We start from the raw sequence: 26281 nt of genomic DNA, 5'->3' as shown, positions 1-26281 counted from the left end.
CGAAACGGGGCTCAGCTGGCCGGGACCTGCGGCGGCGCCGCGCGGGCGCTCCCGCTGGAGGCGGAGCCAACGCCAGGGCCCGCGGAACAGGATTGGCTTGTGGCGAGGGGGCGGGGCTCCGGCGGCCGGGGGCGGGCCCACCTCGGGTCGTAAATACGGCGCCACATGGCACCGGCTGGGGAGGGCGGGGCTGGGCTGCGGAGGGCGCAGGCGCGTGCAGGACGGCGCCCCTCGGCCTCCGTGGCCCCTCCGCCCGCCACGACTTCTCGCGAGAAGAGGCCCGGGCGGCCGGGCTCCGGAGCCGGGGGCGGGGGCGGGGCCGGCGGAGGGGCGGCCTCTGGAGGGTCCGCGCTCGCGAGGCGGCGGCGGCGGCGGCGAGGTGAGGGGCGCGGGGTGGGGGCGCGGGGTGGGGGCGCGGGGTGGCGGCGCGGGGTGGCGGCGCGGGGTGGCGGCGCGGCGGGCGTGTGGGTCCCTGCTCCCTTAGCCCGCCCCCAGGTCTGGCGCGGCCCGGGCCGAGCCCCCGCGCGGCTGCTGTGTGACCTTGGCTCGGCTCGCACCCTCTCTGAGCCCCCGTCCTCGCCGGCGTGAGGGAGACCCTGACGGCGCAGGGGGCGCCCGCCGCGATGCCCACGGTCGGGACGGTTCGCCGCCGCGGGGGCCGGGCCCCGCCCGCTGTGTGTCACGCCGGCCCTGCTGAGGGTGGAGCGGGTGGAGTGTCCCCGGCTCGCTTACCGGCGCTGTCCTTCGGCCGCTCGGAAGTCTGGAAGGAGGATCAGTCATTGTTCTGAGCGACAGATGCCGCAGTGTTCACGAGTCCCTGCCTGGGGACCAGCGGGGAGGACGCGCCCCGCACGCGCTCCTCCAGCCAGCTCCTCGCGGGGGAGCCCCGGCCCGTGGTCATGTCCCTGTCGCCCCAGCTTGGCTTCGCACCCTGCTGACCACAGACCGGTCCCTGCAGAGCCAGCGGACACAGGCGGGTGGTGGCAGAGGCTCACTCCAGCGACTCTGCTCGGCTCTGCCTCCTGGGCGACAGGAAGCCATGTGTCGGTCCTGACAGTGGAACTTAGATCTTGTAGTTGGGCTCCTGGCCACCAAGACATCACTGACACACCGCTGGCTGGAGCCGAGGTTCTGCCTGGCACCGAGCGCACACGCCGTAGTGTGTCCGTGATGATTCAGTTACTTACTTTATAAGAGACCCAGCGGACCGGGTGAGTGAGAGTGTGAATTGTAAGCAGAGCCGCTGCAGCTGCTTCCCGAGGGGCACTGTCCCCTGCAGTGTGGGTGCAGGCGGAGGGCCCTCACCTGCCCCCAGGCCACACACACCTTAGCGCTTCCCTGTGACCATCTGGTGTTGGGACTGTGAGTCCGGGCGGGTGCCTGGGCGAGAACGGAGAGAAAACAGCACGTTAGGAAATTGGTAAGTAGTGGGACTGCTGTGAGTTTCCAAAGGGCCTGCGTGCAATTGCCTGGGTGTGTGATCCTCGTGCAGATTAGCTTACTGCACTTTGGGCTGTTTTTCTTTTGGGGTTTTTTTGGTGTTTTTTTTTAAGGAGGGCACAGCTCACAGTGGCCCATGCCAGGATCAGGGATCAAACTGGCAACCTTGGTGTTATCAGCACCAAGCTCTAACCAACTGAGCTAATTGGCCTCCCCCCGCCTGATATTTTCAGGCCAGCAGTACTCTTCACTGTTACTCAGTGTGCGCCTGGTTCATCAATTGAGCAAACAGTGAGCGTCTAATCATTTGCAAGAAGCCAGGTTGGGATAGCTGCTGGTGGTGTGGTCACCTGACTGTAATACAGTGTGATTGGTGAAGAAAGAGGGAGCAGCCAGGTTTATTTGCTTCTTGGTGTTGGAGAAGTTTTCCATGATGGAGACGATGTAGGAATTTGGCATCGCAGAGCGAATGAGGGGTGGGAGAATGTTTCAGGAGGAGGCAGTGAGGCATGCAGAGGCATGCAAGTGCATGGACGTCGCGGGGCAGAGAGTCCTCGTACTAGTTGTGGGATGGAGTTTGAGGACGGGCAGAAGCTGAGGCTGGAAAGAGGTTTCTGCCTGGGAAGGGAAGGGCCTTGAATGCTGTGCTAGGGTGTTTGGACTTTTATCCATCTGGCGAGGAGCAGTCCAGGATTTGGGTGGGATGCAATAGAGCCGTGTTTCACTAGTGAGAACAAGGATGGATCCAGGGTATGGGGAGATGGAGACGAACTGGGCACAGTCGTATGGGGTGAGGATCCAGGACAGTGGCCAAGAGAGTGGAGAGGGGTGTTGGGTGGAAAGAAGCTGGAGAACGTCAGTGGCGCTCTGTGGGTTGGGGGGAAAAGGAGAGGAAAAAGGAACCAAGATTTCTTGCTGGGGTGACTGAAGGACAGAGCTGGTAGCTGCCGTGAGGAATGCTGGAGCAGGATTGCACGGGGAGGGGCAAAAACGCTTCTTTACACTTGCAGAATTTGTGGTGTTTGTGGGCCATCCTGGATGGGATGTGTTCTTGGAGAGAGAGTCCAAGGACGCAATCCCAGGGACCACTGGCGTGGAAGGGTCAGGTGGCAGAAGAGCAGCATGTCAGTTGGCTGACACTGGTCATGCAGTTTACTGTTGTTACCTCACATTCACCACGGCTGTGGGTGATTCTCTTTTAGAAAGGTCTGAAGGCTGAAGTGCCATTCGTGGGAAAGAGACTTGTTATTGAGACTACTGAAACAAATGCAGCTAGTTATTCATTTAAAAAAATCTTCAGTTTCAATTTTTAAAATTGTTTCTCTTTCTCTTCAGAAAGTATCCATTAGTTGCACACCTACTTTGTGGGTTTCTGGCTCCCCCCAGGGTTGGTGGTTCTCCAAACACTTGTCAGCAGATAGGCCTAATGATAACTGACAAAGTACCTCAATACTTCCTGCAGTTAACCCAGGGGTGGGGAGTTTCTGTACCTGTTCAGAGAACCCCAAACACCAGCACACCTGAATGGGGGAGAGTGTGCACTGCTCTACGAGCACCGAGCACCGCAGGGTGGAGCTTCCCACGCAGGAGAACGGAAGAGCCTTTGCAGAATGTGAGTAGCTGGCCCAAGAGAAAAGACCTAATAGTGACGTCAGGGGTCCCCGTCAGGAGGCCCAGCTGGATCACTTGCTACTGAAGTTCAGAAGTGATAACCCCCTCCCCAGGTGCAAAGCTTCCAAGTTCTTTTAGTCTCCCACCCCCCAAATAGGAACAGATCACCAGAGACTGGTGAAGAAACCCTCTGGCTTGGGATGTGGGGATCGTCGCCCACACTTGGCAGTGGAGGGTGTGCAGGAGGAAGGCTGACAAAACCACTGTCACGTGTGTGTGTGGACATAAGAGAAAATAGCACGTGTCTGGCATGAGAACAGCATGCCCTCCGAAAAATTCAAAGAACCAGAACGAAATCTCTTGGATAGGAAAAACACGATGGCAGAAATAAAACACCCAGTTGGTGGGTGAAAGATAAAGCTGGGGAACTCACGAAGGTGAATGAAAAAGCGAAAAGATGGAAAATGAGAGAAAGAAGAAAATTAAGGGTCAGATCAGGAGGTTGACAGCTGAATAATAGGAGTTTTCAGTAAGAAAGAACGGGGTGAAATCCTCCGCAAAATGGTGTAAGATAACTTCCTACAACCCAAACTTTCTGGGTAGAAGGGGCAGTGAGCAGCCAGCAGCGAGGATGAAATGCAGGTAGCCTCCACTCTCCTGCTGTGTCACGTCCCCGTTTGGATGGGAGCCAGTTAGGATAGAGAGGGGCGTCGACCTTCCGGTGGTGACTAGTGCGGGTTTAGGAAGCACGGGGTTTACTTGGAATTGCCTCTGAAGCTGCTGGTTCCAGAATTTGGATAATGGAGGGTTCAGATGAAGACAGACACATACACACCCACTCCGAGGCACGTTGTTGTGAAATTTCAGCTGGGACAGAGAAGATTGCGTTAGCTTCTGGAGAAAGAAGAAAAACAGCCACCAACAGCTCATCGCAGGATGAAGCAGAATGGCCTGCAGACCCGTCTGCAGCAACACTGGAAGCTGAAAGACAAGAGAACATGGCTTTCGGGATTCTGAAGGAGAATACTTTCAGTCTTGAATCAGGCAAAGGAGGCTAAGATAAAGGTATTTTCAGACATGCTCCAAAAATTTGCCTCTGATGTCCTTTAAGGAAGTGACTGGCAGGCGTGCTCTCCCAAAATGAGATGGTGAATCTAGAAAGACAGCTAGAGAGGACAGGGTTTTCCTCCAAAGAGAGGTGAAAAGAACCACTGGATGAGACGGAGAGGCTAGGATGCCAGCAGGGCACCAGGCATAGACGCCAGACATGTTGTGACCTCCGCTGGCCAGAAGGCCCCTTGAAGAGATTTGGAGGGGAAGATGAAATTGACAAGCACCCGAAGCACGAGACCATCTGGAGAGGAAAGTCAGGTAGTCAGCAGAGTTGGGCTGGATTGGTGATAAGTCCATGGAGAGCAAAGCAAATGAAATCCCAAGTTACTAGTTACAGGGAAACGTGTGCGGGGAAACGAAAAATAACGCCAGAGTCCTACCAGGCTCAGCTGTGAACAGCTTTACACGGTGATGACGATTTCTGCAAACATTGAGCATTGCTCTGGTTGAAACGATGACATGCCTTCTGGAGAAGCTGTGGGATGAGAGGGCGTGGCTGTGTAATGGGTCCACAGGGGGACAGAGGGGACTACCTGTCCCCTCCTGCCAGACGCCAGTAGAGGATGTCCAAACTGAACAGTCGGGCTGTCACTTACAGGTCCCTTGGAGGGAACACCAGAATATTCAGCTGAAAAGAAGGAGGGAGAGAGATGGAGGTGGGTAATGGGACCGAGGGACAAGAGGCTGCTGTGTTAGTCACGAACTCCCTCCTGAGACCGAGACCGAGTTAATCCTGTAACACAAATGCGTAACATTGATGGAAACAAAAACAGAGTCGTACCAAACTTCTGCCTCTAATGGAAGAAGAGGCCCTCCCCTTGCCTGTTTGGGCACCGCTAGGGCGGTCAGCGGCCCCTTTGTGTGTCAGAGTTTACTTGTCCTTATTTCCTCTTTATTATTGTCATTGTTCCCTGTTTCCTGTGTCCTGGCCGAGGTCATATGTCACAGATTTGGCTCTTTAGCTTGTTTTTCTTTTAACTTGTTATAAAGGGATTTTTAAATACTTCCAAAAGTAGAGAGAATAGTATTATGAGTCCTTCTTTACCTGTTACCCAGTTCCATGAATTATGAAATCAGGGCCAGTTGTGTTTCTGTGGGGTTTTGTTAGCACACCACGTCGGGTACCCACTGTATGCCAGGCACTGTTCTCAGCCTCGAAGCTACAGCTGTGATAACCAGTCCCCTGTCTCCCTTCTAAACGTTTGCATTCTAGTGTGGACAGACAACGAGCAAATCACTCGGTGACTGTGCAGTCCTGGAGGTGACACGGAGGCTGGCGAGGGCGGGCTGGGAGGAACAGGGAAGCCCCAGTGCTGCGGTGAGCCTTGAGCAGAGACCCGTGGAAGCTGGGACTGAGCCGGCTCCCCGGTGCGAGTGCTCCAGGCGGTGGGAGCATGGTTGGGGATGAACGGCAAGGCCCTTGTGGCTGGAGTGAGGCCAGTGAGGGGCAGTGGGAGAGACGAGGGCGCGGGATCCCAGTCGTAGAGGCTTGTCACAGGCCCGGTAAGGACTGGGGATGGGAAGCCACTTGGACCACTAAGCGGAGAGTTTTGAGCAGAGATGTGATGCAGTCTGCCTCTTTGCAGGGTGACCATGGCTCCCGGGCTGGCAATGTTTATGGGCCCGAGAGCCGAAGCTGGGTGGCCTGGTGGGCAGCCACCGTCGATAATGCAGGTGACGGCTGAAGGAAGCTCAGACCAGGCTGGGGTAGAGGTGGGGCAGTGGGGGCCGAGAGAGTAGAGCCTGGTATGCTTCTCAGCTAAAACCTCAAGCAGCTTCCTGACGAATCATGGTGAGGTTATTGCCACCATTTTCCCTTGAAATAATTTCTTTGAATTGACTTAAGTCTGAGAAGTCAGTTATCATTTGGATTCGAGAGTCAGATCCCACACATCAAATATTTGAGTCTTGGGAGGAATATAGATTCCATAGACCTGACCCGGTCTTCTAAGAGCGTGAAGTCTAGTTGGGAATATGGGTCCTGATATGTGCACTGGCGTCCCACCTACGTGTGGGTTACGACGGGGCCCGAGGGACCCGTGTGACAGGACAGCCGTCTGTGCTGTGGGCCCAGCCCTGCGGGGAAGTTGTGTAATTCAAAGGCCACATTTGGGCTCCATCTCCATTCACATCTTCTGGGACGTACATCACTCTTTCATTCTCATCAATGTGACCATGTATTGCTTGTTTTTCTTGGGATACGCTGTCGGATTGAGTTTGCGGGGTTAACTGAATACAAGTGAAGTCATTTTGTACGCCAGTAAACCGTAGTGTTGGTGGAACCAAGTGGAAGTCTGTTCTACAATGGGGTTCAGCACCACAGCGTCCTGCCAGGCTGGGCGAGCTGGGTGCAGGGGTAAGTGCCCACAGCACGACCAGAAAGTTTCCGAAGCTCTGTCGACTACAGTGATGGGAACCACAGTGAATTCTCTGCCTGACGTAGTGTTTGCAGAGCTGGAAAAGAAGTCTGTAGTTTCTGGTCCTTTTGCCAGTAGCATAAATAAATAAAACTTGAAATATTCTTGGACTTCTTAATGCAGCTCATGTCACTTGTTTTAATGCTCGGAAGTTGGTTATTTGGACAAGAAGACATGCATTCTCTTAGAAATAAAGGTGATAAAAATCTAAGTGTCTAGTAAAAACCAACCAGTTCTGCATTAACGAACGTGGAGGCTGCTGGCGTGTGTGGTTGGGAAGGTGGCTCTGAGACCCGTTGTCTGGGTTCGAATGCCAGTCCTGAATAGTTGTTAGCTGTGTAGGCTTGGGCAAGTTACCTGGCTGTTTTGTCCCAGTGTCATCACAGTTAGTGTGAGGACTGAATAAATATGTGTAAGGCCTTACAGCAGCACTTCTGAAAGCTTCGTTGCTATTGTTATATAGTATATTGAAAACATGCAGTCTCCTTTGACTGATGGTAACCGGCTGTTGGTTGAAAACATGAGAATACTAAAAATCACATGTTGTATTTAAATGATACAAATATCTGAGGGCCTGATGGAAGGATAGTGTAGAGAAAGTGGGTTCTCATTTTACAGCGTTAGCCCCTTTCGTTCTCATACTCCTGAGAGCTCTGGCCTCAATGTTTCTGGTTTTGTAGATAAGGAATTGAAACTCGACTTGGAGTGAAGGCCCAGGCCTCTCTGCAGAGACTGGAGCTGCCTCAGAATTCCTGGCCACTTCCTCCCGGGTTCTAAATGCCTGTGTAAGCCTGCGGGGCTGGTGTTTTTGTTCTGTGTTGCGGAAATGGTGAGAGCTAGTTCATGGCTTCGTGTTGAAGAGAAAATTTTACCTTCTAGAGATAGACTCAGTAAGACTGCTGACGTTTTTTTCCCTTGAAATCAAATGTGTTGATATATGATTTGTACACCGTAAAAGGCACACATTTTAAGTGCGCAGCTCAATGAATACAGAGAAATGTGCCCCCGTGTAACTAGCACTGCAGTCCGTATACTGGAACCTTCCCACCCCTCGTTTCCTTCTGGCCCTTGCAGTCTGTGAGTCCTGCCTCTATTTTTGCCTTTTTAAAACTTCCTATCAGAGGAATCACGTGGTGTGTTCTCTTCTGCGTCTGAGTCTTCTGCTCGGCGTGATCCCTGGGCAATTCAGCCACGTTGTGGCGTGTACTGATCCGAGGAGCGTGCGCTCTCTTGCCGCCGAGCGGCCTTCCGCTGCATGAGTGCACCCCGCTTGTTAATCCGCTCCCTTGCTGCCACGCCTCTGGGTGTTTGCAGGTCGAAGCTGTTCTGAGGAAGCTGCAGTGAACACTCTCGTGCAGGTCTCGTTGGTGCGGACAGTTCCCTTCATGGAGCCTGTCTTTGGTGTTGTGTCTAAAAGGCATCACCACAGCCGAGGCCATGTAGGTTTTCTCCTATGTGACCCTCTGGTTTTGCATTTTACACCTGGGGCTAGGATCCATTCTGAGTTAATTTCTGTGAAGGGAGTAAGGTCTGTCTGGACTCATCCTTTAGCACGTGGATGTCCAGTCGTCCAGCACCATTTGCTGAGGAGATCATCTCTGCTGCAGGGTGTCGCCCGTGCTCCTTTGTCAAAGAGCCTGTAGTTAGTGGGTCTGTCTCTGGGCTCTGGGCCCCGTCCCTTTGATCTGCTGTCTCCTCTGCCGCCAGCGCCTGACTTGCTGTCCCGACTCCTGTAGCTCTGGCGAGTTCTGAAGTCGTGGCACCCGTCCTCCCACGTTGTCCTCCTCCTTCAGACTTGTGTTGGCCGTTCGGCTCTCTTGCATTGCCATACAAACGTAGGATAACGTGTGACCAGCTGTCTGGGCAGCCTGTGACTCAGACAAGTTCACACATCATGTTAACCAGCACCTAGCACTTGACCTCTTCTACGATGGCTGTCAGTTCTGCTATAAAAGTGTGGAAAACGCCCTGTGCAGGTCTTATTTTCGGTCTGGCCATGTGGCCCTCTTCCAGATCGGGACGACACACCTGAATGTCGGGGCTCAGCCCCCAGCTGGCTGCCGCAGGCCACCCAATCATCCCCCTGATTTTTTCCCTCTGTTGGTGGGCAGGCTTCTCCAGACCGGCGGCCTCATGTGGGCAGCCAGCGTGGGGCGCTTGCTTCCTGGGGCTGCCAAATCTGCTCCACCTCACACCCTGCCGTGTTGTGTGCGTACAGAGAGGGGTGACAGCCCCACCTTGCGAGCCACGGCATTCTGGTTCAAACGGAACCTAATTCTTTTGTCAGTGGCATCTATGAGGGCATTTGACAAAACCCTGGTAGGAAACTAGCCCCCAAAGAGGCAGCTTGTGGATGAGGCTCTGGCAGTCCTGGTGTGCCAGGCCGAAGGTAAACCATTTCTTCTGTGAAACCTCTGGCTCTGCTTCTCCAAATGTGCAGGGCTTCTTGTCGACTGCCTTTGAAGTAGTGGGAGATTTATGCCTGCAAATCATGCAACTTACGGCAGTCAGGGGCGTGGCTTCAGTTCTCACCTGTGTCTTCTCACCTGGCTTCCCCCACCCTAAGGCAGTGAAGTGCTGCCCACAGCATTCCCTCTGCACAGGAAGCCATGTTAGCTGTGCTGTCTGGCCGTCATCCTCTCCTTTCTCCTCTTTGCAGTTCTGAGACACTGAACTTAGGATCCACGCATGTTTTCAAGTAGCCAGTCCTTCCCTTTCAAAGGACTGCTCTCACAGGCGTTGAATACACTCAGCCTCTTGTTTCCACAACTGCTGTTTCTGCGGTGTGTTTGAGGTTAGAAATGACAACACAAGGGACCGCCCTTGTGCTCTGATGTTAAAACTGAACATGGCCTCAGCCTCACGCCAGTGCTGCCTCAGCTCAGTGCTTAGGTGCTGCCACCTTGATTTGGAAAGTCCTGGGAGGGCTGCACCGATGCGTGGGGGGCCCGTGGCAGGATCTCCAGAGGGAGGCCAGGCTTCTGGGACAGTGAGTAACCAGAGTCGGGGCCTCGGGCCCTCTGGGGGGGACACCTGTCCTGTTTTCATGCACTCCCACCCCCAGCCCGGCACGCGCTTTTAGAACTTTAGCGTTTGTGTCATCTCTGCAGGGCATCAGCCTGTGGAGCTTTCGCTCCCAGTTGTGAGGTGAGTGGTGGCTTCAGCAGCAGCCCCCCGGGTAGCCTCTGTTACGGTCTCTACCATAGCAAGGCCTTTAGTTTTTAAACCCACTGACCTGCATTTGGCTTTTGTTCAGCACCTGTAGGGGATTCCTCCACATCCCCTGTTACCGCGCCAGTTCATTTTCTCCCCAATTTTTTTTTTTACTGTAAAAACACATAACACAAAACATACCATTTTAACCGTATGAAAACGTCCAGACAGTGGCGTTGGGTGCACTCACACTGTTGTGTAGCCCTCACCTCTGACCATCTAAGAACGTTTGCATCTTCCTCAACTGACACTGTGTCCGCAGTGAACCTAACCCCACCCCTCCCCGCCCCTGTGCCCCCACCTACTTCCTGTTTCTGTGCATTTCACTCCAGGGACCTCCTCTGAGTGGGACCACACAGGATATGCCCTTTGTGTCTGGCTTGTTTCACTCAGCACGACGTCCTCAGGGTCCATCCATGTTGTACCGTGTCAGAATTTCCTTCCTTGTTAAGGTTGAATGATACTCCATTGTATGTACCTGCCCATTTTGTTTGTTTATTCTTCAGGGGACACTTGGGTGGCTTCCACGTTTTGGCGATTGTGAACAGCACTGCTGTGAACATGGGGTGCAGGTGTCTCTTTGAGACACCGCTTTCTGTTCTTTCTGTGGGGCATAGACTCAGAAGTGGAATTGCTGGGTCACAGGGTGATTGCATGTTTAGTTATTTGAGGACCCTCCATACTGCTTCCCACAGCAGCCGCCATTTCACACCCTGTTGACAGTACACAAGGGGCCCGGATTCTCCACGTCCGCGCCAGTCCTCGTTCTTTTCTTTTTTTATACACATATAGGAATCATCGTGATAGTTGCTGTGGTATCTCCCTGCAGTTCTGATTTGCATTTCCCTAGAGATCAGTCATGGTGCGTGACCATCTTTTCATGTGCTTGTTGGCCGGCCATTTGTGTATCTCCTCTGGAGAAATGTCTGTTCCTGAATTCGGTGAATTTTTTTTTCTTGTTGAGTATTGTGAGTTCTCTCTGTGTTCTGGATAGTAATCCCTTATTAGATGTGTGATTTGCAAACATTTTCTCCCATTCTGTGGGAGCCTTTGGACAGTGTTGATAGCGTCTTTTGATGCACAAAAAAAATTTTATTTGCGTGAAGTCCAATTTGTCAAATTTTGTTGTTGATGCCTTAATATTTTATTGTTGTGTATCTTCTTTAAAAGGAAATTATTTTTCTGATAGTAAGAAATAATAAATGCTTCATGTAAATAAAACAAATTTAAATAAAGGAAACAAATATATAAAGAAGTAAGTCCACCAAATGCCCACTATCCAGGGGTATTTACTGACACTCTTGGAGCTGGGCCCTCTCCCCACTGTGTGGAGTCTATGCTCACCACATGACCAGTTTATACCCTGGTAATTTCCCGTGAAACTGCACACATTCACGCTACACCATTCACGCTGTGTGCTCTAGTCTACATGATGTAAGTTATGAGTCTCATTATAAATTAGTTAATTTAATCGCTGTTTTAAAAACCACTGCGCTGATGAGGAAAGAGCTGCAGGATTGCAGCGCGTGACCTGTTGCTGGCCCTGGGCAAGGGAGTGATGGTGGGACCTGAACGTGGGCCCCCGCTTCCACACCTGAGCGCTTGGGCATGCCCAGTCATATTAAGTAGGTCACCAATTAAGAACAAAACCTTAGGCGTTAACTGTATTAAAGACCAAAAGATTATAACGTTTAGTGCTAATACACCAAATAAGGAAAACATTAGAGCAACTTTAATGGAGTTAAACCGTCTTGTTGAAAGAAGACGCTTTCTTTGAACTTGAGACGCTGGGGACAGTTGCAAAAACGTGCAGCGAGTCTGTTCTGCCCCGTCGGGCGCAGGGCGGAAGGGCTGGTTCCCGCTGGCTTCAGCGCTGAGGGAACCTGTTAGCTGCTGCGTGCCTCGAGGACCAGTGCCTCTAAGTCCTTTGGGTCACAGGAGCCAGGAAAGCCTTGCCTGTTTGTGATCGACACAAACGTGATTGTCTGAACTTCCAAGGAGGCACCATCTTTCCAGATGCTTCTGTTGACCAGATGGAAGTCTGAGTAAGAAACCTGCACTCATTTAGAATGACAGCAAATGATCCGCATTGCTGGAAGGGACAGGAGCGGGGGGGAGAAGGGTTCGCAGAGGCACGAGTGAGTTTGGAAGGTGATGGAGGGTTCTCTGTGATTGTGGTGACGGTGGCCCGGTGCATCCAACGTCACCCTCAGCAAATTGTCCATTTTAAATCAGGGCAGCTTGTTGTGTCAGTGTTATGCCTCAATAACGCTGTTTAGAAGAGGGAGCGCTTGTAACAGAAGGCTGCGGGAGTGTGTGGGAAGTCAGACTTGAATTCACATGTCGACTGGACATGTCTGAGCCTCAGTTTCCTGAGCTGTCCTCGAGGGTGTGTGCAAGGGCATGAAGAAGTAGCGTAGCTGTGTAAAATGCTCATCTTACGCATGGTACACACTAGGAGCTTGTTAAATGGCAGCTGCTACCGAGAAGGTATTATTGATATACATATTGGGATTGTCCTCAAAGTATTTGACCACGTCTTTTCCTTACAATTCAACTAAGTCTTAGTGGACTGTTAGTAAAGAGGGCGGGAGTCTTTAGGAAAGGCTGTGGGTGCTGGCGTTTGTCCGTGTGCATATCTCCTCCTTGGCTGGGTTGTCAGGCCGCTCACTCACTCGTCTGTTCTTAGCCTTTCTAACCGCGTGGGTGACCGCACGTCCTCGGCCTGTGGCACACGCCCGTGTCCTCGGAGGTGACGCGGTAACTCACGCCATCGTCACACTGCTCGGTAGTCTTTTTTTTTTTTTTTTTTTCAAAAAGATTACGGCAGGTTGCTTATATGCTTTATTTATTGAGCTGTGGTTATGGAGACTATCCCAATTTTCCATAAAATTCTCTTGACAGGGCTGCAATACTACGGCACAAATGATTCAAAGTACCACTAGACATAAGGACCAGAGTTTTTGATAATAATCCATGATTTTGGGCAATGTTTGGATGGGAACATATGATATGGATGGTCAGATGAAAGATACCAAAATGTCATCGGTAGTCTTGATCTTAAAATTGGAAACCCATCTCTCAAACCGTCTGACATTTTAAGTTACTTTTTCCTCTTTAAAAAAATAGTTTCACTTTCACCTCAAGAAACTGTTCTCTAACACATCGAAAATGTCAATGACGTGGGTACTTATGACCTAAGTTGAAAAATAAGCTGTAAAATTGTGTGATTATAGCCATTAAAGGGGCATTAAAAGTGGTGCCATGTTCCTTGTTCTTGTTCCGCTCACACCCACGACGCACACACTCAAAGGGAACCAGCAAAACTGCCCGCAGCAGTTGCGTAAGAAGAGACAAGCAGGGTATTTCACCAGGGCATTTCATGGTTTCTGTAACGCAGTCATTACCTTTCTAACACAGGACCAGTATGTAGTGTGTGATGCAGTGTGCCCCCGCAGCAGCCTACCCGTCTGTCCCCTCGTACCTGCCCCCAAAGAAAGGAGAGTCTGTGCGACGGTCCTTTCAGGGGCTTTGCTTCACCTTTGTGTTTGTACCTTAGGTCTCCCTGTTTGGTCCCAGAAAGATGGCTGGTCAGCCATTGATGGGTACGGCTTTCTACGTGGAAAGCAACCTAAGACAGGCGGAGCCCAGTGGGGACCAACAGGAGAACCCACCGGTTCATAGAGGTGGGCACAGCCCCCCACCTTCCTCAGGCTAAGGAAAGCCTCGGGCCTCAGCCTCTGGCCGCATTCCTTCCCAAAACCTGCAAGGGAAGAGATTCAGTGATGTGCTCTCCATCTGTTCATATGCATATGTTTTGTCCCTTGGGGAAGTACAGACATCCTGAGACATATCGCCTAGATGCCTGCAGGCAAGGGTGATTGGCTTGAATCAGTTTCCTGTTATGGTGCATAGAATCCACAGATCTTGAGATTGACAAGCTTTATCTCCTTTACTTCCCCACCTAACTAAGAAAAGCTGATGCTAGGCCCCGCAGCACGTCCAGTCCTTGAGACTGGGGGTCCCTTGGTCTGCTTAAACTCTATTTATGGCTACTGTCTTTTCTTAACCCTGCGCCGCCCTCCTCGCTCCCCACAACTCCCGTCGCGTGGGATGCGACAATGTAGAGTCCAGGCAAAGCTGTGTGTCACCAGCACGTGGCTGACCATGCAGAGTGACCCCCGCCCAGGTGGTAATGGGAAAAGGCACCACATCTGCTTCGTTGGTTCACCTCATCCCTTCTTGCTTTGTATCCAACTCTGAAGCTTCTCTCTGTCCCGTACAGGTGATTCTTTTTGACCTACGTGGACAGCTTAACAATTATCCCCATTTCAATGTCAAGCTCTTGTTTTCAGCCCATCTTACCCACCTGTTGTTCGTGTTTCTGAATCCAGATTCCAGTCTCGGTGGCAGGGTGGGTCAGATATCGAGCTGGTGGCTTGGGGATTGGACTGTGTGGGGCAAAGGGCCTGGCAGAAGACACTGCTAACTGAGTCCCACCCTGGCTAGCGGATCTCACAGGCGCTGTGGGCACTTCAACCCAGCAGGTGACCTCTTTTGATAACTATTTGCTGGGCTAATGTTTTCCATCCTGGGGGCGGGCAGGAAGTGGAACATCAACTAACCCCACCTCCTACCACACAGTCCACGCCAGTGATACTGGGTGGGTTTGGGGTGCAGGTTCAGCTCCCCACTAGACCCCACTGAGTTCGCCCTGGCAGGGGAAGCAGAGCACCCACCACCTGCGCCCATGGGCTGGAGTGGGAGGTCAGCTCCCCGCTCGGTTCTAGGGGTACCTCTCATTGGGGCGGAGTGTCTGCCAGGCGCGGGGAGGAAGCCCACATGCCTGCTCTGCCTGCCAACGATACCTGGTGCCCGATGGGGGACAGGAGTGAAGCCCACATGCCTGCTCTGCCCTACCAACGGTACCTGGTGCCCGATGGGACAGGAGTGTGCTGCTTGTGTCTGTGGGGCATGTGGAGGGTAGAACATTAGCTCCGCTCAGCCCTGCTGAAACTGGGTGTGGGTGATTTTCCGCTGCTGTTGGCTTAAGTAGAATGGGTGTTGCCAAGAAGATGTTTCTGTTGTTAGGTCACCGTGAAGTTAGGAACAGTTCCCAAGACCTCTCTCACTTCTGACGCCAACAGAAAGTGTGTGGGGGAGGGGGGGTGTCTCCAAGACCACCCTCATGTTGGACCATTTGCTCAATGGATTCAGAGTTCACTGAGCTGTCATACTCAGCTATGTTTATGACAGCAAAGGATTCAGATTACGATCAGCCAAAGGCAGAGCCTCGTGAGACAGGGTCCAAGGTGGTTCCCGTGGAGCTTGCAGGTATCCCCTCCCCGAGGAGGTGTGGACAGTGCTGACTCCTCCCAGCGTCCACGTGTGACAATACATGGTGAGTATTGTCAACCAGGGAAGTCCTCCAAGCTTCAGTGTCCAGAGTCTTCATTGGAGTTTCATCACATAGATGTGTTGACCCCACCCCTCATGTGGCTAACCTTAGTCTCCAGCCTCCAGACACTGTGTGACCTAAAGCCCCCACCCTAAATCCCATAGTTAGACTGTGTGCTCTGTTGATCTAAATCCCAGATCAACAGAGACACTCCTCTCAGGCAGGACATTCCAAGGGCCCAGAGAGCCCTCCCGGGAGCCAGTGGCAGGGCAGACCTCCCTGGCCAAGCACATGGCCACCCCTTCCCACCCTAGGCTGGACTCTTCTTGGGAGCGGGCTTTTTTTTGCTGTGCTGTTGGCTGTGCAGGACGCATGGGAGACAAGAAGGAACCCCGCAAACTCACTCTTGGCCTCCCGTGAAGTCCCCAGGTTCCTAGACTCTCTCCTCCTTTCAGTCTTCCTGTGCTTGTGGATTGCATTATGTCTGTAGTTTTTTCAGTTGTGAGAGGGCGGATCCCGGAGCAATGGGGCCGCTCCATCTGACTGGAGCCAGGACTGGAACCAGGTAAGGCATTGCAGTGGTGCCTGTCGTCTAATCTCTCAGCCAGCATCCCAACCGGGGTTACCTACAACTTAATTAGTATTCTTCAGCCAAGCAGTGGTCACTGTCTTCTTCCCGGCATATCCCTAGTACCTGGGACACAGCTGGTGCTCAGAACACCTGTTGAGCATGACTGGGCTAAGGCTGCAGTCCTCTGGCTTTTTGGCATTGATATTGACTGCTGGTCGACAACAGCCTTTCATGGAAGTTGTAAAGCAGCTACAGATCCACCGTGGTCTGCCTGCACTTCTCCACGCACAAGCTTTGCCCCCCTGCGCCGGCTGGGCCCGCTGGTCGACCCTGCCTGTAGACTGGGCGTGCACACCCGCTGAGGTTCACGGCCATCACTTGGCACCGGTCCCCGCTTCGCTCTCCCTCCTTTTGTTTTTGAAGATCAAGCCGCCTTTCCCCCGTCGTGGATGTGCTGCCCTCTGGCTCATCCTCAGGGACGACTGATGTGCTCCTAGAACTGGGAAGGCTCTCAGGTGGGCCCACGTGCAGCAGCCTGGCGGGTGGACTGCACCCCGGCCCCACTGACCTGGGCTTCAGGCCCCTGCTAAGCCCGTGTGTGCTCTGCCCTTTCCGGATAGAGGGGCAGGGACAGTGGATTAAGTGTTGAAGGCAAAAGAGTTTTCTTTTGCAGGAATGGGGCGTCTTTAACATTTTTCTAACCTGTACGTAGTTTGTATGAAGCTTGAACCTTTGTTTTTGTTTCGTGCTCCTGTCCTCTCATCCTGGGCGGGGGGCCCTCTTTGCAGGGTTCTGCATTGCCGCCCAGTGAGGGGTCTGTCAGGCCTCCCCCTCTTTTCAGTGCAGTGATAAGGGACCTCCAGTCACCTTGTCGGTCACACGCGGCCTTTTGGGCCTTGTAAGCAGCATTAGTCAGTACAAGGAGAAGCTACCGGTCCTGATGGGGCAGGCCAAGCGGATTCAGCCTGTGGAGACTGGCGGGGCCGGGAGACGACCGGCCACTGGAAGGAGGATGTGGGCGCCCGTCGCGGTCCATCAGAATCCGAGACGGCGAGAGACGGCCTTTCCGCGCTCTCATCTTTTAACCTGGCTGTTGTTCTTGCCTTTGCAGGTTGCTGAGCAGTGTCCAGCCTCTACATGAAGCTGAAGTGACAGGATCCAGGCGACAGGGCCCGCCCACGGGGGACAATGACCCAGACGCGGCTCTTCGGCCTGTGGCTGGTGCTGGGCTCCGTGCTCATGATCCTCGTCATCATCGTGTATTGGGACAACGTGGGCACCGCCTACTTCTACCTGCACACGTCCTTCTCCAGGCCGCACCCCCTGGGGCCCCTCCCCACCCCCGCGCGAGGCCCGGAGCGGGGGCTGGCGGCGGACGCGGACGTGGACGTGGGCGACGTGTGGGGGCAGCTGCTGGGCGCCGGCCCCGGGTCCGGGTCCGGGAGGCGGACGGAGGCGCCCCCGCCGCCCGCGCTCGGCGGCCTGGAGGAGAGCGTGCGGGGCTACGACTGGTCCCCGCGCGCCGCGCCGCAGAGCACGGACCCCGCGGGGCGGCAGGCTGCGCGCAGGGGCGTGCTGCGGGAGCTGTGCGCCAACGCCAGCTTCGTGTTCCCCAGCAAGGAGCGCTCCTTCGACGACATCCCCAACTACGAGCTGAACCACCTCATCGTGGACGACCGGCACGGCGTCATCTACTGCTACGTGCCCAAGGTGGCCTGCACCAACTGGAAGCGCGTGATGATCGTGCTGAGCGGGAGCCTGCTGGACCGCGGCGCGCCCTACCGCGACCCGCTGGACATCCCGCGCGAGTTCGTGCACAACTCCAGCGCGCACCTGACCTTCAACAAGTTCTGGCGGCGCTACGGCCGCTTCTCGCGCCACCTCATGAAGGTCAAGCTGCAGAAGTACACCAAGTTCCTGTTCGTGCGCGACCCGTTCGTGCGCCTCATCTCGGCCTTCCGCAGCAAGTTCGAGCTGGAGAACGAGGAGTTCTACCGCAAGTTCGCCGTGCCCATGCTGCGCAGGTACTCCAACCACACGCGGCCGCCCGCGTCCGTGCGCGACGCCTTCAGCGCCGGCCTCCGCGTGTCCTTCAGCCACTTCGTCCAGTACCTGCTGGACCCGCACACCGAGAAGCTGGCGCCCTTCAACGAGCACTGGAGGCAGGTGCACCGCCTGTGCCACCCGTGCCAGATCGACTACGACTTCGTGGGCAAGCTGGAGACGCTGGACCAGGACGCGGCGCAGCTGCTCCGGCTCCTGAAGGTGGACGGGCGGCTGCACTTCCCCCCGAGCTACCGGAACCGGACCGCCAGCAGCTGGGAGGAGGACTGGTTCGCCCAGATCCCGCTGGCCTGGCGCCGGCAGCTCTACAAGCTCTACGAGGCCGACTTCGCGCTCTTCGGCTACCCCAAGCCCGAAAACCTGCTCAGGGACGCACGGCCGTAGGGGAACGGGCCATCCCCCCGAACACAGTCGGGCAGCGCGGGGACTGTCGCTTCAAAGCACCGCAGGGTCGCTGCGCCGCCGCCGCCTTCCCGAGGACGCCGCCCGCGCTGCCACATACACTTTCTGTGGCCTCTTTTCCCTCCGCGTTTAGCACGTGGGCACCACGCCCGGCTCGCGGGCAGCCGAGACCCTGCGCGGACCACTCCCTCCCACACTCCGGTTTTTAAAACTACCAACGATTTTGCAGTCTAGACTTATTGTTGACCCCACTGCCTGTATGCATTGAGTACTGTGTTAATATTGTTTTTTAAGATTAATATATTTCAGATATTTAATATGAGAAGGGGAGGAGGACATAACGGAGTAAATGTCACATCCGCTCCTTCTGCCTGTTCTGTGGTTATTCTGGTGGAGCGAGAAAGGCACAAAGCACGGGCCTCTGTGTGACGTAATGGCTGGTGGTTACTCAGCTCAGGGAGGGGCGTTGTGTGGTCGCCTTCAGCCGAAAGGAGGAACCCCAGTTGGAAATCAGACCTGACCTGTATTTGTTAAAGCGTAACAGACAGGTGCTTCCAAAGCGAGTGCTCTTTTGTTTGGGGATATAGCAGAAAAGAGACACTGGTTACAGAGGGTTTATGTTTGAGCTGGAGCCAAAGGTAAGCCATGCTTGGAGGTCACAGTTGCAGAGGTAGGATTCCAAGGCCAGCGGTTCCTTTTTGTGGGCGTAGGACTTGCAGTGGCGGGGATGGTGTGGGTAGGATTCTGTGCCTCCAGCGAGGCTCGGCTCCACGTGGTTTCCATTGCAGGCTTGGCTGGTTGGGCGCAGCTCCTATGACGTCCGCCCTGGAGGACGTCCCTGACTCCGGGATCGTGGTCCTGGCTTGGTAACGCCATCTGCTAATCCAGGAAGGCTCTTTCTGAACACCTGGTTCAAACTCCTTTGTGGTCTTGCTGTGAACGTGTAATTGGTGAGAAGTGTGCAGTCATTTTGTGGTATTTGGGCCTCCCATGTACCCATCTGTAGTCTTGGGTCCTCGACGCCCAGGCCCTGAAGAGCTGGCAGCGGGCTTAGAGGCCTCCGCTCGTGTCTCCTTGCTCTTGCTGTCTTGTCTGAGCATGTGGCCTCTGGGTATGAGGTGAGCAGCTCATTTTACACTCGGGGCCCTGCAGTGTTAGAAACCACCTGCCTCCTTTTGAAGCCCCCCTTCTTTTTATAAAACGATCATAGCAGGTATTCAGACTTGCAGAGCCCAGTTTCAGAACACTTGTCTGAAGAGCCATCGTCCCTTTGGATGTCTGCCAGGACACCTGTTCACACAGTTGTCTGCGGCACGTTGTGCACTGGGCTGTAGGTCCCCAAGCCGACAAGGTGGCTCTACCTCGGGGGGACTCTGTGGCCTTAAGTGTGACATGAGATCCCAGGCTAACGGGCTGAGCGCCTCCAAGGTCTGCGTCGGAGGAGTGAGAGGTGAGGCAGGCTTCCTGAGGAAGGTGGCACCTGAGCTCAGCCTGAGGATGGATAAGGCTTTTCCGGTCAGGCAGGTGCGTGACCCCAGCAAAAGTGCAGGCTGTATGTGAGCAGCACGCGGTAGACGTCGTTTATTGCTGAGGATGTCCGTGTGTCCTTTTCTCGGGGGGTTGGGGGGGCACCCAGTGGCAGAGACTAGGTAGAGGCAGGGTTTGAATCCGGGTCTATTGCAGGCCTGGTGCGCTTCCCTCCTCCCCATGGGTGGGGAGGGGTCGCATGTGCTTAGAGGAGGGCTAGTGGAGAGTGGAGCCTGGTGGCCTCGACCTCAGGCCCCAGAGTTAGGATTTCACTTTGGAGGCAACAGGGAGCTGTGGAGGTTTTTGGATGGAGGAATTTGGGTACTTTGGGGCAGTGTAGTGTCAGAGTGTGGATGGCAGGGGCCTGGGGGCCAGTCAGCAGGCGACCGCAGCACACTGCAGAGAAGGGTCCATAGGCTGGGTGGGGTGAAGGACAGATGGGAGGTGCTGGTGACTGGGAGAACGGGGCCTGTTGGAGGGAAGAGGCGCTGCCGTTTTCTTTGGTCTTTTTGGTATGAGGGGCAGGGCTGAGGTGTGCAGAGACAGCGCCTTCCTTACCTTACGTTCTCCTGGGGCCCAGGCCCGCTCAGGGACCACAAAGGGGCTTCTTCAGATGGTCCGTAGGACAGGCTCCCAACAGAGCCTACCGCTGTTTCTGCTACGTGGGGGAAAGACAGAGCAGGAAGAAACCAGAAAGGATAACAAAGACCTTTCTTCTGACACAGTAACTTTTCCCCCCCCGGTATTTTTTGTGGTCAAATACGCATAACAAAATTTACCTTTTTAATCATTTTTAAGTGTCCAGTTCAGGGGCTTTAAGCACATTCATGTTGTGTGGCTGTCACCACAGTCGTCTCCTGAACTTTCCATCTTCCCAAACTGACACTGTCCCCATTAAACCCTAACTTCCCATCCCCCTCTCCCAACCCATACCCCACCCTCCTCTCTGTCTCTGTGAATGTGACCCCTAGGTCCTCATGTCAGTGGCATCACACAGTGTGTCCTTTGTCACTGGCTGGTTTCATCAGCACAGTGTCCTCAGGGGCTGTCCACGCTGTAGCAGGTGTCAGTGTCCTCCCTTGTAAGGCCGAGTAACGTCCACTGTGTGACTGGACCGCATTTGTCTGTCATTCACCCGTCAGTGGACACCGGGCTGCTCCCGCCTCCTGGCGCCTGTGCACAGCGCTGCTGTGGACGTGGGGTGCAGGTATCTGAGACCCCGCTTCCGGTTCTGTTGGGCGCAGACCCAGGAGTGGAATCGCTGGGTGATATCTGACCTGGTAGCTTTCTGAGCTGAGTCAGTGTGGGGAAACCTGCACACGTCATGGGTACCTTTGTCTTGAGTCATGTAAGATGAACTCAGGGCCAGAGGTGATCTTAGAGAAGGTCCTGGGAAAACAAGGCTGCGTGGGGGTCGGTGTCCTCCACAGGGACTGGCCACTCTGGGTCTTGGTCACCGCATGAAGCTGCATAGTGCCGTTCTGCAAAACAGGCCAAATGTTTAAGAGGAATAATGTAAGGATCTGAATCTCTCTCCAGCCACCTTCGGCGTGCGCGTGGCCTCCACCTCTCTTCCTAGTTTCTCACTGAAATGTGTTTGTTTCCAGAATGTTCAGACATGTCAAAACTCACTGGGTTGTGGGCTCACTAATGGCAGCGCCACGTCTCCTTCCTTTCTTCGTCCCTGGTGAAGGGGGGCCCCCCTTAACCCCTGTTCCGGGGTGTGCGCCCGAGAACTCATTCCTCTTCTTTGTCATTTCCCTGACCCACAGAATAACATCTTGGAGAGCAATTTGTCTCTATATGGTTGTGGTACAAAATCGTCTGTGTGTCATCGCTGAGCCCCAGCATGGCCACCAGGGCACTGCCTGTCACAGCCAAGGAGACGGCAGGGGTAGGCTCGTCCAGCAGCCGCGCTGCTTGGGGCCACGCCTGCCCTGGACTTGTGCCTCCCGGCCTCAGTGCTGAGGGCTCTGCACCCCACTCGGGTGTGTGTGTGTGTGTGTGTGTGTGTGTTTGCATGTGTGTGTGTTTGCATGTGTATGTGTATGTATGTGTGTGTATTTGTGTGTGTGTTTGTGTGTATGTGTGTTTGCATGTGTATGTGTGTATTTGTGGGTATGTGTATGTATGTATGCATGCATGTATATGTGTATTTGCATGTGTGCATGTATGTGTATGTGTGTATTTGTGTGTGTGTGTGTTTGTATATGTGTATGTGTGTGACACTGTCAGTCCTCTTTCCTCTTAAAACGCCTGGTGCACCTTTTCCTGCATCGATGCAGCGTGCCCATGTACAGCTCCTAATGAATACTTAGGTGGCATTCTGCTGTGTTGCTTTCATCATCTATTTTGAAGGAATTTCCACTCTGAAGAATTTGAAGTTCATTTTTTGGCAACTATTCAGGTCTTATTTTCTCTCTGTAGTCCCATGCCCTGGGTTTTATGATAGTGGTATCTCTGCAAATGGGGACAGTGACACCCCAATTAAGTGGGAGTCTCCTTCCCACTTGTCCCACGAGGAGAGCAGGGCCTGGCAGCCCGTGGGCACATGTCACTGTTTACTGAGAGGAAGGGAGGGAGGGAGGGAGGCTAGTTGAGCCTCAGTCTGGGCCTGTGAATCTGGATGGCTGTCATCATTCTCCCCATGTGCTTGATAAGGTGACCAGACTCAGAGGTTCAGTGACAGGCTCCAAGGTCCTGGGGCTTAGAGCTCAGTCCCTCTGACTTCTGGCCATTTCTAAGCTCTGTGTTTTCTGGAGCTCATGAGAGCAGCTTATTCTGTTCCTGGGGAAGTTATGCCCTCCTAGTCCCAGAGAATGGTAATGTTTTTATTCCCTTCCTGCGTTCTCTCTTCCCGTTAAGCCACTGTCCTCCTTCTTTCCTCCTCCCAGAGAGAGAGGATGCTGTGTTTCACACTCACTTCCCGCGGTCCTCTGCTGAGGGAGGTCCATGTTCACCAGGAACTGGCCGAGCCACCCTCTCCCTCCCCTGCCCCGTCCCCTGCCCCTCACCTGGACAGGCCGAGAGGGCTGGAGAGCCAGGCAGAGGGCACAGCAGGCTGGCTGGGCACTCACGGACGGCTCCCTCGTGGGGCCTTTGTGGGGACCCAGCTGTGGACCAGCTGTGTCGGCCCTGATCCTTAAATGTGACATGGAATGGGGTCCCAGTGGCAAGACTTCAGGGGCCCCAGTGATGTCCCAAGCGCCTTTTCCTTAAATTTCTCTGAAAGGAAGGTTGATTTCGGGTGTACTTTCTCCTCAGCGTGTGCCCTCCCCACTTGGATGGGAGAGCCACTCACAGGGCACCTTGGCAGACGGCTTGGGACAGTCTGTCCTCCTGGGTGAGCCCGCCCTGTGCAGTGGCAGGCTCCCAGATGTCACGCAGACCCGAGGAGATCCACTCACCCAAGCTCATGATCCAGGGGTGATAATTGGTCATTTATTTATAAGCTACCCATCCTTTACTCCCCACCCCATACTCCAAAACCTACAAATACGAAAAGGTATGTCTTGGCCAGCATAGACATAATCAATCTAAAAATGTTCAAACGCATCTCCCAAAGGGGCAATTTGGAAGGACTGCTTACGGTAGACGTCTGTTGCTTTGGCCGACATGCAGTCATTCCTCCTTCTGGTCCGTTTCTCTCCCTCATTCAGCCCAGGAGACCTGAGCAAGTTCAGCACACACCCCCCCCCCCCACACACACACCTGAGCCCTGGCCAGGCGCCCATGTGCCCAATACAGGCAGAGCTCATGACTCAGTCTGGACCCAGCACACCCAGTGCCCTCAGCTGGACATCTTTGGGAAGGGGCTCTGCCAGGCCAGTGCGCTGGCAGCCAGGGGTGCAGGGCACAGCTCTGCCACTCCTGGGAGGGCCCGACCAAGACAGGCCCTCACAGGGAGGGCACAGGGCTGAGGGGCCGTGCGGGTCTCTGGCTGCAGGCGTCGGGGCTGATTCCTGGCATCGAGCCCACAGGATCCTGTGTCACGCACCATTTAGTCACCACCCGGCCTCTGGTGAAGCAGGTTGAGATGTCCCAGTGATGCAGAGAAACCGTATTAAGGAAGAGAAGCTGAGTGGACAGCTTCTTGCTCATGTAGGTGTGACAGTTTGTCAGCGTTATGAAACTTTATAAATATTTCCTCTGCCAAGACCCATGACCGGGCAAAGGTGCCCTCCTGGGCACCAGTTGAAACCAGTGGAGGTTAACTAGGTACTGTGGGTGTTTTCCCCTTGGGAGTTACTTTTCCTGTATCCCCGAGGGAAGCGAACGCAGAAAGAAGTCACGTCTGCCTTTCCCTGGCGCCTCCGCTCTGCCGGACGCCCTTCCTCGGGCTTGCCTGGAATGATTCAGCTCGGCTGTCCTGGGCACCATTTGCGTGGCAGTTGCTGGTGGTGATGACACCGTCATGCTTGTGTGACGAGGACCTGTTGGGTGACTGTCAGTGATGAGGGGACAGCGCGCGCTACTCACTGCCTTCTGCACTTGACACACTTGTAGCATTCGGGCTCGAAATCCCAGTCGGGAGCTGGCAGGCAGGCTGGCAGCACTGAGCGTGTGTAGTGTGTCTGGGGATGGGGGTCTGAGTGGTACAGCTCAGGTGTGGGGGGCGTGTTGGACCTGAACTCAAAGAGGTGCCACCTGGGCACCCACAAATGGCACTGGCCACACTTCAGCAGGTTCAGACTTGAGTTGGGACAGGCCTAAGCTTTAAAGAGAAGGGGCAGGGGGACGGTGCCGGAGCCAAGGGGCCTGCAGGCGTTCTGTGAGCACCTTCTTTGTACTAGTTCCCTCCTGTCTTTGTACGGTGCTGGTCGTCACACGAATAGAGCGGGGTTTGTGCACCACTGCTCAGGGAGCTCTGATAGAACAAGCCATTTGATGACAGCCTGCATCCAGCTGGGTTCTGCGTCTCCGTCTGATTTGTCTTGGGCTGGGGAGCCAGCGGCGTTTCTCGTGGTTTCATTTCTGCAGCCCTGTGAAATGACCACCCACAAGTGGTAATACGTCAGTAAGTACGTCTGAACACACTGTGAAATCCTTGTGTGAAGAAAGGTTAGGCACTGCCCCTTCCCGGAGCCCTTCGAAAATAGCGGGTTGGTTAGCAGAGGCACGCGGCCCTTTCTGGTTCTGGGGACAGTGTCCGGTCTAAAGCCTTTCTAGAGCTCCAGCGTGCAAGGGCCATGCTCGGCAAGTGCCCTGACCAGGGGTCGCAGACGCCAGCCCGCCGTGCTCAAGAATTCCCACAGGCCCTGGACCTTATTCAGCGAGTGACGTCTGGGCCAGCATCCAGACCTTCCCAGAGGCACAGCGTGCAGCACGCTCACGCCTGCAGACCAAGCTCGAGTCGCAGCTCTGCAGGCCTAGAAAGCCGGTCCAGGGAGCAGGAGAGGCGGCTGGGCAGTGATTGTCAGCCTCAGGGCTTCTGCCCTGGACTAGAGTTCATCTTTCAAGCAAATTAGGAGTAAGAAACGTTTAAAATGCTTTTTTTACTCAGTAAAACAATAAAGCTATTTATTTTATCATTAGATGCCTGGACTTCTTGTTTAGGAGAAAGTTTCAAACACAAAAAAAGTTATCTTGTGAACACATTTTCTTGGATGAATTGGGAAGTGGGAATGGTGATGGTTCAATTTATGTTAATTTCAATTTTTTTTAAAATTGTGGTGAAATGTATACAATGTAAAATTTACCGTCTTAACCATTTTTAGCTGTACAGTTCAGTGACATTAATTACCATCACCACCATCTGTCTCCAGACCACTTTCCATCTTCCCAAACTGACACTCTGTCCCCTCTGAACAGTAATTCCCCTCCGCACCCCCAGCCCGGGCCCCCGTCCCTGACCTCTGCTGGGTCCTCGTATAAGTGAAATCACACAGGACTTGTCCTTTTGTGACTGGCTGATTTCACTTATGGCTTCAAGGTCCATCCATGTTGTGGCAGGTGTCAGAACGTCCTTCCTTTTTAAGGCTGAATCGTATTCCCCTGTGTGTATCTACCCTGTTATCTAGTCATCCGTCGGTGGACCCTGGTTTGCTACCAGCTTTTGGCTGCTGTGAATAGCACTGCTGTGAAATCGTTGCATGGAAAGCGGTTAGGCACTGTTCCTCCTCAGACAGGAAAGATGAGTGATCCTAAAATGACAGCCCAGACTGGGGAGACAGCAGGCAGAGTGCTTGTCTCTGCGTCGTCCCACCTGGCCCACTGCATCCCGGGTCACCGACTGGTGTCTGTTCCTTGTGCCGTTCATCCCGCCTGAGGCTGAAGGAATCACGGGCCTGGTCAAGCCAGATTCCACCCAGTCCCTGGAAGACGGGCGGAGGCATCGGGAGAGGTTGCTGGGCGGGGAGCTGGCTGGAGAGAGGACATGAATCAAAAGAGCAAAACTGCCCCCTAATCTGGACCCCGTGCCTGTTTACAGTCTGCAGTGTGTCCTTTGGAACAAGAAAGTACTTCCATGAGCCCAGCTCTTCCCAGGAACATTCGAGCAGAAACTCTGGCTTTGATGGAACCACT

At 54.1% G+C, this 26281-nt stretch overlaps 1 protein-coding gene across 2 annotated transcripts; it reads left to right on the top strand.

Annotated features, from left to right (window-relative positions):
* The first annotated feature begins 293 nt into the window (after nt 1–293).
* Nucleotides 294–20137, top strand: CHST12 (carbohydrate sulfotransferase 12). Of its 2 annotated transcripts, none has more exons than XM_081036043.1 (2): nt 294–379; nt 16875–20137. In XM_081036043.1, exon 2 carries the CDS (start codon nt 16952–16954, stop codon nt 18209–18211), a length of 1260 nt encoding a protein of 419 aa, XP_080892169.1. In that variant the 5' UTR covers nt 294–379; nt 16875–16951; the 3' UTR covers nt 18212–20137. The 2 variants fall into 2 exon arrangements, with proteins under 2 accessions (XP_080892169.1, XP_080892170.1); XM_081036044.1 differs by lacking the exon at nt 294–379 and adding an exon at nt 965–1211.
* Nucleotides 20138–26281: the final 6144 nt, after the last annotated feature.

The sequence above is a fragment of the Rhinolophus hipposideros genome, assembly GCF_964194185.1.
Source record: "Rhinolophus hipposideros genome assembly, chromosome: 23".
In the NCBI taxonomy this organism is placed as follows: domain Eukaryota; kingdom Metazoa; phylum Chordata; class Mammalia; order Chiroptera; family Rhinolophidae; genus Rhinolophus; species Rhinolophus hipposideros.
This window is presented reverse-complemented; position numbering and strand designations above follow the sequence as displayed.